General features: G+C 33.4%; 1 protein-coding gene across 1 annotated transcript; it reads left to right on the top strand.

Annotated features, from left to right (window-relative positions):
* Positions 1-5,896: 5,896 nt before the first annotated feature.
* On the top strand, positions 5,897-6,877 carry LOC107399022 (uncharacterized). Its single transcript, XM_015984667.2, has one exon. The coding sequence runs from the start codon at positions 5,897-5,899 to the stop codon at positions 6,875-6,877; it is 981 nt and encodes a 326-aa protein (XP_015840153.2).
* The last annotated feature ends 8,490 nt before the right edge of the window (positions 6,878-15,367 follow it).

Raw genomic sequence — 15,367 nt, 5'->3', positions numbered from 1 at the left:
TACTTAAAGTTATTTAAACAACCGCAGGTAACCATTTACTGAACATAGTTTATTTATTTTTTATTTAAAAGAAGTATGTTTGTGTTAATGAGTATTAATTATTTCAAAAACTTATCAAAATCTATAGTAACAACATTATGATTAACAACAATGTAAATCCAAAAATCTACAAAATATAGAGTTTCATAATAGTTTTATAATTTTTATAATATATTTTAAAAAAATTATATCTATGTAAATTTGCATTGTAACATTTTTTTGGTTTAAGTTTAGTAAAAATTTATTTAACTATTATAACATACCGACAGTAAAAATTTCATATAATACCTTAACATTTACCATTCTAAAAATTTTTGGAAAAATTCTGCAAAATTAATTTCTGGATCCGTATTTAGTGCATCTTTAAATAAAAGCTTTTTTCTAAAAAAACATTTTTTTTATTTTTTTATTTATTGCATTTTAATCTTTACTTATTCTAAATTCTAAACGTCTTTTTCTCTAATATTTAGTTTTGTCGTATTATTGTAACACCATTATTTTGCTGATTTGTGCAAACTTGTTTAGTGGTATGTGATAGAAAACAGCTGTTAGAATTGAAAGGACATCCTAACCTCTGTTCTATACTCTAGCGTCCAAAATAAATAAATTAAAAAAAAATAGCGACATTTGTTTGTGATGAAACGTAATAAAAATGATTAAGTAATAATATATTTTCCAATGGCCAACATACCGTTAATGTGGCTCCAAAAATATGAAACAGACAGACAGACAACAAAGCAAGTTAAATTCAACAAAAAAATAAAAATAATGAAAAATAAAATAAAAGCTTTTAATTAACAACTAATACAATTATTTTACTGTTACCTAACACACACTTACATAAAGAAACTAAAGTCAAAATTTAAGGAAATTAATTGAAAAACTAATTATAAGTAATATAAATGGGTGGACGTTTGAAATTTTGATACGTTGACTTAAATATTTTTTTTTACTCTAAAAGGGAGGCCGATACAGAAAATTTTAAGTTACAATAAAATAATGTTTTTTTTTCAATAAAAAAAGAATTACACCACTCTAATAACGTATAACAAAAATATGTCCTAAAATGTGTTAAATTATTGATTGGTGAGTACTTTACAAACCAAAAAATAACAAAAGAAACAGTACCAAAGCAAATGGGTTTGATGGCAAATTAACTGTACCAAATTTTATCAAAATCGATTATTTCATTAAAAAGTTAATAGAAAAAATCGAAAAAAAAAAGTAATTTTTAAAGTTCTAAACTTTTAAATGGTGCAACTTGGTCTTTTCGTTACAGTCAGCATAATATTCACCACTTTTAACATTTTTGAAAAATTTATTCAGCCTCATTCAATATTATTTATTTAGTGAATTATTTAGTACAGTCTGTGATGAATTTTTGCAACCTAACTTGATGACAGACTAATTTATCACGAATTAAACCCAAATAAATAAGTTGGGCCCAATTAAACAAAAGTATCGATTTCATACTCTCCGATAGCATCACCTCGTCTGTCTTTCCGGTCAGTAAATAAGCTTTTATTGACAAAACCCCCGACCGTGTCCGGTCTAATTCATCGCCAAACATTGAACATTGAATTGGGGACACAGGCAGGTCTGGGTGGTTTCTTATCGCCGTTATCTGTGATTGATAACAAGCGGCTGAAAGTCGGTCCCACCCAAGTCGATAAAATAAAGACACAAGTGGCCCGAATTGGGCTTCTTTTCACCGCAGCAACGGAGAAAGCCAATGCGTTTGACAGGAACTAATAAATGATATTTTACAGGAAACGATCGAATCGTGTGCAAATGACGCTGAAAGGCGCGCGAAAATCAATATTTGGACAGGAACGGTGGGAAAATGCAAAAAAAGAATTTACCGCAATTATTTCAGAAAAAAAAGTGAAGCTTGTACACAATAACTAAATAAATAAATAAACGCTCCCTGTATGCCAGTCCTATAACATTAATTAATGCCTCATGTGGAGCTATCATGTTTCAAGTGTTTTAACACCTCTATATCCATGTATACATCATACTCCAGTACCGATAAAGAAAAATACCTGTTCCAAATAAGTCCAACAAATCCGAAAACCTACACAGTGAATATGTAATCCACACGCATCTCAATTTATAGGGTGCTGTGGCTTCCGAGCGAAAACCGTTGCGTAAATTTGGGAATTGTTTCGTTTCCCAACAGTTTGGTCGTTCATGAGGTGTATATGTTTAAACAATTATAAATTACATAAGGCTATATCGGTAGGCAGTGCTTTAATAAAACCCGCCTTAAGATACGATTGGTTGTTGAAAGTTGCTTGAATTGAACATTCTTGATCGGACTGTTGATGGGAAATATTTCACAGACTCCTTTGATGTTACCAACTCACGGTCCGTCATTATATTATAACGAAGTGCATGGGCTGTTGCGATTGTCCTTTTTTGTTCTTCATGTGGTCTTGTCTGAGCGTCCGTCCGTCCGGCGCATTCTTCTTTGTTATTTCTTTAGACGATTGTCGTTTTTATTATTGTGGCCGAACAATACGAATTTTCAACGACGAAAACTACTTAATCCATTACGACTTGGACGATTTTAATAGGATTACGGGCTGATGCTAAATGGTGTGAAGTTGAAATATGAGTTGCAGTTGTTTCGGGTCGTAAAGACGTAACGGTTTTACACGCCTGTTAGAATTTATTTCCAATAACAATTCCAATAATGTGCGACAGGAACGGATGATACTACCGTGAGATCGCGAAAATTCGAATTAGAGGAGGCGGTGATTGCGATTTGTGAGGGTTGGCACAACTGGCATGACGCTCTACCATTAAGCAACAAATGAAAATAGCTGCTCACAGCCATCATTGACTATCGGGAAATTAATAATTCTTTTAATCAGTTATTATACTCATGTCGTAAAATCATCAAGCTTATAGGATTATAATACCGTGTGACGGGCCAAAAGACCCTTGTTTATTTCAAAATTAAGCAATACACAAATGTCGCAATTGATCCATATTTACGTCAATTAGATTAAAAAGGGGAGCAATTACCAGAAAAAAATAAAACTATAAATTACTGATAAAAATTTAAACACATTAAGAAAAATTCCAAAATTATTACATTAAACAAAGAAAGTCGCTCGTCATCGTGGATAATTTCACTAAACTAACACAAAAGGTTAGGGCTAGTTCATGGAATTTTGTTAGATCCGGAAAACAAAGTCATAAATTAGTAAATTGATAACAAAAGCTGGACAAAATTTGGATATAAAAGCTGACCAACAAAACAAGAATCCAATAATTCAGACTTATTACTTTCGAATACATAGTCACTATCCCAAGTGAATCAAATTACTATACGTGACGGTTTGTGAAGTTTTACTTCTGGGTGTTGGGACTTGTGAAATTGGTGCTACCAGTTCCTCTTGGAAAATGAGCTGTAAGTGTTATTTTTCTTAAATCCGATTGTTTCAACAAAATGATTAATCACCTAATATTTCGGATACTAACATACAATTACGATCGAAGAACAAATTCCAACTAATAATTTTAAGATTTATTGGAAGGATAACCGGGATGAACTAAAATTTTTGTAAGTAAATAGACCGTGTAAATAATGACACGCTTTTCGAACATCTTATCTAAATTACGTGTTGTCAGGCCGTCTTCAAAATTAATTGAAATTATGGTTGTGCTCTTTTATCCTATTTTAACCTTTGTGACACTACTGATACCACTCTCCTCCAGAAAAACTTTAATTAATTGTTTCATTTTATTTGTTAAATAAATACTATAACTTTGTAATAAATGTTAATCCATGCAGATTCAACACAATGATTAACGATTCAGATTTCTTTACCTGTATCCTGTAAAGTTTTCTAACCATTCAAAGCTGTAACTATTGTTTAACCTTAGTTATTTTCTTTTAAACATTATACTCTTTTATCTAAAAATTAACAATGCTTTTAATTGACTGCACTCCTATTCCTGGACATAACTGTTTCCGCAACATAGCCGGAAATCCTACGTTCAAATAAATTTATTCGCTCTGTAGTGGGAAAAACTGCTCAGGCCTTTTGGAACTCATAATAGAAAAATAAATAAAACTTAAAAACCCGCCACAGACGAATTGGCGCAGTCAGTAGGATTCACAGTTATGTTTGGGAGAATTTTTCAAAAAAAAAAAAATTTTTCTTACATGAAAATCTTGTGGAAAAAGAAATAATTGAAAAACTAGGTCATAGCATGTTTGTCGTCAATAGTAAGCAAGGAGATCAGAGGTTGTGTCGAATCTTAGATAAGAGAGTGATGAGTATTTATTTCATTTGGCGCTTTGGAAACCCAGTATTAATGTGTTATCATTATCACTATCACGCCGAAATTTTCATCAAAGGTTCTTTTATAAAATAATTGTGGCTTAATTGCATCTTTATTTTGAAAAAGGGCTGTTTATAAAAATAAAAGAAAACTTGGGGGTGGGAAAATAGAGTGAATAATTCTTATTTTTTTTAAGTTAGTTTAAAAAAAAAAAAAAAAAAAAAAAAGGGGTTCCATTTCAATAATTTGGCAATTAATAATAGATTGAGTCAGGTTCAGCTCATAAATTAAAAACCTAGTCATGTAGACTCTAAATTTAAAAGATCTATTTTTGAGATAAGATAATTAGTTGCAGGATGGATTACTAAATCATACACAAGTAAATTGTTCTAATGATTTACTAAAAAAAAAAAAAAAAATATAAAAATATAATATATATATAGATATATATATATCAATATAAACAATTATTGTGGAGTACGATTCCTCACAAATAATATGATCAAGCCATCAAAGTCATAATCTACGCCAACGGCCAGATCTCCTTCAACGAAAAAATCCAAGAAGGCCTGGCTTGGTGGGAGTGATGCCGGCCACCAGCGGATGTGTATTCGGGTTACAAAGTCAAAGGTCCCCGCAGGGATTCTACTTAGAATATTGTCGACCGTGTTATCGGTCAATCCGGCATAATTATGGACCAAATTCATATCATAGTCCCCGTAATAACCGGCGGGTTGTGCTAGAACAATAGGGAGAAACATTAATATAAAAAAAAAAAAAAACATATTGCGATTAAATCCAGACATGATGGTTATTGGAAATTAATTAAGTTTTGGCTCAAGAGATTTATAAAATAATTAAATCAAACTACTACAAGAGACAAAATAGTTAATTAATGATAAAATCAGTAAATAATTTTTCAATAAGCAGTTAAAAATAAAATAAAATAATAATAATAAAAATATTAATATATTAAGCAACAAAAGGTACAAACTATCACCTGCACTATTAGTCAAAAATAAGATGGTACTTACCCATTATTAGTTCTTTATAAATCGAGTGGTGGAACTGAACTAAATTAAAACTGAAAACACTTTTTAAGAACACAGAGTTGGAAGGAGGAAGGGTAGTGTCACGTGACTGTCCCTTATCTTTTATTGAAACATTTACACCAGACACTAAAATAATTTCCTGGAGGATAAAAATTGTGAAAATTCCCGATAATGCTATGATCCACACGTTAAAATTTTTTTATAAAGTTCGTGTTACGATATTTACCTTTAATTCAAATCAAAAACGGCTGAAAAATATGGAATTTTACAGCTGAACTCGTAATGAATCCATCGTTGTAATTAAGATAAGACAATCTAATGCATCCGTTCCTTTGTAGGTGCCGTATCCAAACGGACACAATAAATTAAAATTCGTGGATCGCGAAAACAAATAAAATTTCTGCGAAATTTAGAAAATTCTGAGTTGCAAAATATAAATTAACTTCAAAAATATATATATATATATATATTAGGCCGGTAAAGTTGCGTTCATTCACAAAGACGAAATGTCCGGTTCTCAACCTTCGATTCACAATGATGACGACCATCATCGTGAAGGTGAAAATCCTCGACCAGAACTCAATCGTCAGAGAGGTGACGGTAGGGCTGGAGGACCACTAGGGTCAGCGGCGGCCGCATCTCATTTGATACCCACATATTCAGGTGAAGGGTCGGTAAAGACCTTTATTAGTTTTGTGGAAGATACTGCAGAGTTAGAGGGGTGGACAGAATTGCAAATGGTCAAGGTGGCTCGTCTGAAATTGCAAGGACCAGCTCGACGCATGGTCGAGTGGAATGAAGAACTACGAGGCATCGATTGCACTTGGAACCGATTAAAAGCTGCGTTGGTTCACCGCTTCGAGAAAAAAATCTCAGCCGTGGACGCACTGCATCAATTTCGCAAATGCAAACAGCGAGTTGGCGAAACTGTTACCGAATTCGCTGAACGTCTGCAGATGTTGGGAGCAGCGACAATTAAACGCACCGGAGATCAAGCGAGAGATCGATGGGCCAGGACCAATCTGCAAGCCGAATGTTTACAGCAATTCTTGGAGGGATTGGCAATGCCAGTACAACAACGAGTAATGTCATCTAACCCCGACGCTTTCGAAGAGGCGGTCGAAAAAGCCCTACTCGAGGAGCAAATTGAGGACCGGCTGAAGAAGAAAACAATGCAACGAGGGATAGATGCTGAAGAAAAAACGGAATCCGGTCACGGTCAACAGCAGGTTCAGAGGCGCTCTTATCAATCCCAACAATATCGTCAAATTACATGCTTCGGTTGCGGAGCCAGGGGACACCTTAAATCGCAATGTCGCGTATGTTTTACCTGCGGGAAACCGGGTCATTACAGTCGGGATTGTTTTTCGCGTAATCGCCAACAAAATACGGCAAGAGGGCAAGGTCGCAACGAAAATAGGAACGCGCCTTTAAACGGGAACAGGGCCGTGCCCCAATCGCACGGTGCGGCCCGCACCAGGAATTAAAACCTGATAGTAATACCTCTTATCCCCGTATTTGCAACATCAAGATTTCCAAACACAACTCCATCTCTCTTATCATTAATGAACGCGAGTCAAAAGCCCTTATCGACACTGGGTCAGATATCTCGCTCGTCAAATATTCTGTTTTGACCTCGGATCAACTTAAAACAATTACCGGAAATAATTTCATACTTAAGGACGTACAGGGAGCGATTATAACAAATAAAGGACAAATTGACTTGGACATACACATAGATTATGATGTTGTGATTAGACATAAATTCATCGTGGTAGAAAATGCAATACGATTCAAGGGTTCAATTTTAATAGGGTTGGATTTTTTACATGAATTTAAGGTAAACATTTGCTGGTCAGAAAAGATGGTCGAAATTCTAGGGTACAGGATACCTTTAGAAACTGAAGATCAAATACGCATGATTGATTTAGATAATTTCGCAGATAAACGAAAAGAAAAATTTGCCGGCTTGAAGCACGCGGATGTGATGACTAACGTTGGCGCCAATATGAATAATTTTCGAGATGTAAGTGAGAATTTGATGAACCTTGGAGTAAATAAGGATTGGGTGGACCATGAAGAGGTCACCGATTTTGATGTCTCAGGAGACCCTCGGAACACTGTAAACCTTAAGGAACAGCTTAACGATCCTGAGGATAATCTCGTTGACATAATTAAAGACGTGCAATTCGACTTTGATGTCCCAAGAGACCCTCGGAACACTGTGAACCTTAAGGAGCAGCATAACGATCCGGAGGATAATCTCGCTGACACAGATGAAGAAATACGATTCGATTTTAATGCACCAAAGGACCCTCGGACCACTGTAAACCGCAAGGAGCAGCTTAACGGACCGGAGGATAATCTTGTTGGTACAAGTGACGTAAAGAGTAATGACGAAGCTATCCGGATAGAATTTGATAGGAAGTTAAAACAAGATGAATTGAGTATAAAGACGATTATGGATGAAGATAATGAACATACATCCGCAGGAAAAAGTCTATCTTTTACCACCCTGGTACCAAACGTGATAAAAGATGAACTGAATTCCGTAAAAAGTAGAAAAGAAATAAATTCAGACCATGCACTTGACAATACGACCAGAGTTCGATTATTGACCAAAATATTAGTGCCGGCTCGAAGTCGCGTACTATGTGTAGGCTTACTTGACAAACCCTTAGAATCAGACGTAATCATCATTGAACCCCACGAGAAGCAAACACCCAAAATATTAACGGCTCGCGCTCTCATCAAAAATGGAAAAGAAATAAATGTTCAATTATTGAATCCTAATCATGCTCCCATTATAATACAAAAAGGTGAGGTAATTGGATTGGCATATACCGTGGAAGAAACCCTGAGTGAAGAAAAAGAAGAAGTCATCACTAGGAAACTCACCGTTGATTCTGCAGAAGTTAAAGAACTTTTGAAAACGTTAAACTACCCTCGTCACGACACAAACTTGTGGCGACAAAAATTTGAAGAATTAATAGCGGAATATTATGATATATTTCGTGTACCAGATCAACGATTAACCAGTACCACGGAAGTAAAACATAGAATTATTACAGAAGATGTACCTCCAATTGCGAAAAGACCTTACAGAGTACCTTATCATAGAAAGGACATTTTGGATAAGGAAATCCAAAACTTGCTGGACAATGATATTATTCAAGAAAGCACGTCGCCTTGGTCAGCTCCGGTGATTTTAGTGGAGAAAAAACGACACCCAGGAGAGGAATCAGAATTCAGACTTTGTTTCGACGGCCTTTCATTTTAGCAACAGATGCGTCGGGAATTGCTATCAGTGCAATTTTATCGCAAAAATACGAAATCGAACATCCAATTTGTTATGCAAGCAGAAGCTTGAAGGACGCGGAGACCAGGTACAGCACGATTGAACGGGAGGCGTTGGCCATTGTTTGGGCTGTCAAATACTTTCGTTGTTATTTGACAGGTGCTCGATTTACTATAATTACGGACCATCGACCTTTAAAATACCTCTTAACAATAAAAGAACCTAGTTCACGCTTAGCTAAATGGGCTATGTCCTTAACCGAGTTCGACTTTGAAGTTCAATACCGTCCCGGAAAACAACATCATGTTGATGCTTTTACCCGATTAGAACACCCGCAAGAGGAAATGTCGATTCAAGCCATACAACAGGATTGTACTCCAATTATCTATAATCTGGAGGAGATCAAGAAAGCCCAAAGCGAAGATAAGGACATTCAATCCTTGTTACCACAAGAGGGATACTACCAATCTCCTAATGGATTATGCTACAGGGAACGGCTGGATGGAGAGCGACATGATAAATTATTGGTGCCCAAAACAATGCAAAGAAGAATCCTTCAATTGTACCATGATTCTCCTTTTATGGCCCATGGTGGACGCACCAAAACAACTGAATTACTCAAGCGAGAGTTTTATTGGAAGGGTATGACAGAAGCCGTGAGAAAATATTGTGAAGGTTGTGATGCATGTAACATCAGGAAAAATCACCCGATACCAGCAGCGGAAATGCAATGATCTGGAGAGTATTCAAGTGGTTACTTGAAGTAGTCATCAATGCTATTGCTATACATCGAACACATGGATGGTCATTTAAACTACTCAAAGGAGGTTGCCCGGCATTTAGATAAAAGACTTAAAACTTCGGCTATTCCATTATCAAATATTGTTGCTGAGAATGAACCACTAACTTTAAGTAAATCCGAATCATGCCTTGACGCGTTACATTCGCGAAATATTTATCCAGAATTAAGTGCGAGTTCATCCCGGAGCGTAAACTTTAAAGATAGTTCTTCAAAACTTCATAAATAGACGTGGATTTTAAATTGAAATTAGTAACAGTAGTAAGGGGAGAATTGCAATAAAAATAAATTATATATATATATAGAAATTATATTTAGTAAATAGAAAAGGTCACTCTATAGCTATATAAATAAGTTGGAAATTATAGATATTCATTGGGTTTTAAAATTGTATTGAAATTAATAGTGGGTTACAGAAACTATTAGAAAAAAAAATATAGAAATTTTGTTGAAACACAAGGGGTTTGGGATGAATAATACCTTATAGCAAGGGAAGCGTCATGGAATTAGAACCCATGGGACACCATACTCAAAGGGTTACCAAAACCACCATGAGAATTGGTATCCAGTGATCCAACCTATCGCGGACCACCCTTGGTTAATCAACTTAACCATTGCCACACAAGAGCCACACCCTTTGCCAGGCTCATGGGATGTTACTTGGAGGGAAACTGAATCTAAGAGATGGGGCATTGTGGTTACGCAAGATTTCCCCATACCACTCGCTTTCAAATGTGGAACCGAATACGAGATCCAGGCAGTGAGAAGAAGTCCTCAATCCTTTACAACGGATTATACGCAAACTATTCTCTATAATCAACCCTGTCCAAAGGTTCCAGACACCTCATTCAGTAACTTCTTGAAATACCCTGTTCATACAGTGCCGTGGATTCTTCCAGTTCTTCTCACGTTTACTGCATTAGTGTTCTTGCTATGGTTGCTTTTATTGGGCCACATAATCAAAAGCTCACGACAGGGAAAGACACACAATGTTCAAAACCAAAATCAGGGTCCTACGTATCATCGTTGCTCCAGCATAGCACCTGACCCAGAGGACCCACCAAACGAAACAACCCCAACCAGAGTGGATGTACCATACGATGTACCGCATTCTCCACCAAGAGCTGTGTTCACTCTGCTACCCCACTTCACTCCAGAGAAAGCGATAGAAGCCATTGATATATTAGCCAAACTACAGCCTCCACCAAAACACCCTCACCACCGTTGCCGATGTGTAAAAAAACTACCCAAGATTGTTGAAGAAGTTCACTACGCAAACATTGGTGAGTGCAAAGAAGTGAGTGTGTGTAAAAGTGACCGCGTACGCGAATAGTTGTCCGAACGTATCAACCCTTGTAAACCCGAGCCATCCTACAGTTTGCTATTGGAATGGAATAATTGTTTTTGGTATCAGAATTAATCACTCACATTAGTAACGATTCCAATAGGAAATGAAGGATGTTTAGAATAAGTATAAGGAAAAGCCATGGGTTATTTAAGAACCCATGTTTTTGATTTGAGGGGGGAGTGGTTGTGACGGGCCAAAAGACCCTTGTTTATTTCAAAATTAAGCAATACACAAATGTCGCAATTGATCCATATTTACGTCAATTAGATTAAAAAGGGGAGCAATTACCAGAAAAAAATAAAACTATAAATTACTGATAAAAATTTAAACACATTAAGAAAAATTCCAAAATTATTACATTAAACAAAGAAAGTCGCTCGTCATCGTGGATAATTTCACTAAACTAACACAAAAGGTTAGGGCTAGTTCATGGAATTTTGTTAGATCCGGAAAACAAAGTCATAAATTAGTAAATTGATAACAAAAGCTGGACAAAATTTGGATATAAAAGCTGACCAACAAAACAAGAATCCAATAATTCAGACTTATTACTTTCGAATACATAGTCACTATCCCAAGTGAATCAAATTACTATACGTGACGGTTTGTGAAGTTTTACTTCTGGGTGTTGGGACTTGTGAAATTGGTGCTACCAGTTCCTCTTGGAAAATGAGCTGTAAGTGTTATTTTTCTTAAATCCGATTGTTTCAACAAAATGATTAATCACCTAATATTTCGGATACTAACATACAATTACGATCGAAGAACAAATTCCAACTAATAATTTTAAGATTTATTGGAAGGATAACCGGGATGAACTAAAATTTTTGTAAGTAAATAGACCGTGTAAATAATGACACGCTTTTCGAACATCTTATCTAAATTACGTGTTGTCAGGCCGTCTTCAAAATTAATTGAAATTATGGTTGTGCTCTTTTATCCTATTTTAACCTTTGTGACACTACTGATACCACTCTCCTCCAGAAAAACTTTAATTAATTGTTTCATTTTATTTGTTAAATAAATACTATAACTTTGTAATAAATGTTAATCCATGCAGATTCAACACAATGATTAACGATTCAGATTTCTTTACCTGTATCCTGTAAAGTTTTCTAACCATTCAAAGCTGTAACTATTGTTTAACCTTAGTTATTTTCTTTTAAACATTATACTCTTTTATCTAAAAATTAACAATGCTTTTAATTGACTGCACTCCTATTCCTGGACATAACTGTTTCCGCAACATAGCCGGAAATCCTACGTTCAAATAAATTTATTCGCTCTGTAGTGGGAAAAACTGCTCAGGCCTTTTGGAACTCATAATAGAAAAATAAATAAAACTTAAAAACCCGCCACAACCGGGTGTATCAGAAATACGTTAATTTGTGTTAATTTTAACAGGTAACAAAGCTCAACAAATAAAACTTTTTTTCTATTTATAATTTTTCAATAAAAATTTCATAAATGTACTTTGGAACAAATAACATACGGAAATGTGTATCGGACTATTTTCGTTGACAATTTAAAACAACAATGAAATAAACTATACAAACTAATTATCAAGTAATGACCGGCTCGTTTGCATAAAATAAAGAAGAAAAACAATAAAATCAATAAATAAGAATTTTACAAAATGTTATATAGAAAAGTTGTTATACTTAATGACTTTTCTTACTTGGTAAAATTAACACACGTATTGATACACCCTGTATACCTAAGGTATTAAATCTTTTAAATTTTCTTTGATTTTTTGGATTTGAAGAAAAAAAAAATTAAGAAATGAGTTCTTATTTAGCTAAGGACATTGTGAATTTAAAGCACTTTAAATACTTTATAATACAGTTGAACTTCACTCTAGCGAGTAATTTTTTTATAACAAATAAGTTCTTAAGTAGTGTATTTAGAAATTTTGTAGGAAACATGTAGGAATGTATAGAAGTATAGCTACCTATTGAAGCAGCAGTTCTAAACAATAAACATAAATACTTTTCATTCACATCAATTATAGTATTACAAAATTTTCTCAGCGTATAAAAAATGTAGTCATGTCAAAAAAATTTTAGGATAATCTATCGCCTAAGCTTATACGAATATACAAAAAAAGTTTTAACTAGAGTTTACCATTTTATTACTTGATATTTATTACATGAAATTGTAGAAGATTAAAAAAAACTCTACATGCACTGAGATTAAAATAAAGTATGTAATAGTAGGAAGTAGAAAAAATATTTCTATACTTATATTTTAATTGTAAATTGTATTAAAGTTTTTCATTAAGAAAACATAAAGTTATCTACTTTTTTAAATTACTATAAAATGTACAGTTATTAAAGTAGCAACTTTGAAGAGATTAATTTACTTCAGGATTTTTTTGAGATTTTTCGTTTGGATTTTTGAATGAAACTAATTAGTTTTTTAAACCATGTGAGTGATTGTACTTACGGTCTTTTGAAGTTTGTTTAATTAATTATTTTTAAATTCCTTGGCATGTTTTATATATCATGATAACATAAAAAAATAATGATTTATTTTTGCTGCGAGTTAATACAAGTTATGTTTAAATGTTTTTCTTCTAGTTCATTTTGAAATTAATTTGGAAAAAATTGTGCCAATCTAGTTAAATGAATTCGCTGTCAATAAATGCCAAAACTGTCACTTGTAAAATTCACAAATAATTTTATTTAATTTATTCATTTAACAAAATAAACTGACGTTTTGTATTGAAAAATGGCAAACAGTTGTTAAAACATTTTTATACATAAGAAAAACCATAAATTTTTACGTTGTCGAAGAATAAATGTAATTTTCGTTAATGTCATGTTAACACTTTTATTATTATTTATTATTTCTATTTCCGAATTGAAGACTGAATGAAGATGGCATTTCTGATTTTACATAAGAAATTTACAGGCAACTAGATTTGATAAAAATCATTCTAGCACACTTTGTATTAATTAAATTACCAAACCAAAATAAATAGGTATATGTTGGTTAAAGAATTGTAGAAAAATTCGGGAAAAATTCGCATGCACATTAAACGCTGAATTTTATGTAAGTAGGTAATTACTAGTTTTTAATTTGAGATATAAGAGTTTCCATAAATAAATTGGACTTTTTAAAATCGCGCACCTAAGAAAATCGCGATTTTTAATTAAATAAAAAAATGTTGCATTTTACACGCCTGACTGTACGTTCGAAAGATATCTCTCCTAATTTTTTGGTAATTTTTCACTTGCAGATAAAAATAATAATTAAAAAAAAGTAATTTTCGACCAAAAAAACAAATTCTAAATTTTATATTAAACCACGCGTATACTTCAGATAATTGTTTATGAAATTAGCGAAAAAAATACCAGATTTTGAATTAAACGCACTTTTACATTTTTAAAAATTATTTTTATTTATTAGTTGCTACTTGTGGCGTCGTAAATTTAGGTGACAATGTAAATAATTGGTGTAAGATTGTAAAAAATTTCGTTGGGATATTTCAATGCAGACATCAGTTTTATTGCAAGACTGTAATAAGGGGCTTCAAAAAGGTCGGCTACTGGTAACTGATCCCTTTGTTGGCAAACTATACCATCTTCTAATAAATCACGCGTCTAAATAAAAAAGACCGATTATTTTACCAACCAAGTAAAAATTTATAATTCTTATACCAGCGTTCGATGGGCTAGCATTTGGTCAAAAAAATTTGTAGTTAAATTAACAGTTAGTGCCCACAAACTCACAAAACTGCTACGACTTCATTTATTAACAAAAAAAATTTATAAAAATCGATAATGGTCTTTATCAATGTACAGGCTGGTGAGTAAAATTTCAGGATTTTTATTTCATTAGAAGTCACGATTTTCTTAGGTGCGCGATAAGGTTGCCCTACCTAGTATATTCACTAAAATGTATCTACGTAAATATTGAGGTAGTGCGGACTACCTTGTGTTATTGTGTTATTCCTTGTGAACATTTTTAAAATTTTCAGTATTCTATTTTATTTCTATTTCTATCCTAAGAAAAACTACAATTTGGTTCATCGGTACTATAAGTAGTACCTACTTTTAGCGCGGAGTGTTATTTTTGACTAATTACTTCATGGAAATAACTTATAACTTAGTTCATAATTTACTTCTATAGTCTTTTACTAATGCGTCAGTTAAAAAAACAAACATTAAAATTAGAACTGACAAGTACGTATAGAAGGTGATACCTAAGTATTTACTGCCGAAGAAGAACAAAAATGAAAGTAAAAAAAAATAAACAGACATTAATTGATGGCATCAGAAGACGGAGATATAAAAGAGTAGGACAGACAATGCGAAAATGGTGAAAAAAAGAGAAAAAATAAAGAAGAAAGAATTAGAAAAACGAAAAAAAAACGAAAAAAGAAAAAGTCAAAATAAAATAAAAAATGAAAAAAAAAATAAGTAGGTACCTACCTACATAAAACAATTAAAATACCTGCATTTTAACTTTCACAGGGCAAACTCAGGCAAATTGATTCGTTTTAATCGTCGATTAATAATTTGAAAAAT

This window comes from Tribolium castaneum, chromosome 6, assembly GCF_031307605.1.
Source record: "Tribolium castaneum strain GA2 chromosome 6, icTriCast1.1, whole genome shotgun sequence".
Classification (NCBI taxonomy): Eukaryota; Metazoa; Arthropoda; class Insecta; order Coleoptera; family Tenebrionidae; genus Tribolium; species Tribolium castaneum.
The sequence above is the reverse complement of the archived record's forward strand: the minus strand, read 5'-3'. Positions and strand labels throughout refer to the sequence as shown.

Excerpts from the sequence above, each read along its gene's own strand:
- LOC107399022 (XM_015984667.2), top strand. The coding sequence starts at position 5,897 with ATGTCCGGTTCTCAACCTTCGATTCACAATGATGACGACCATCATCGT.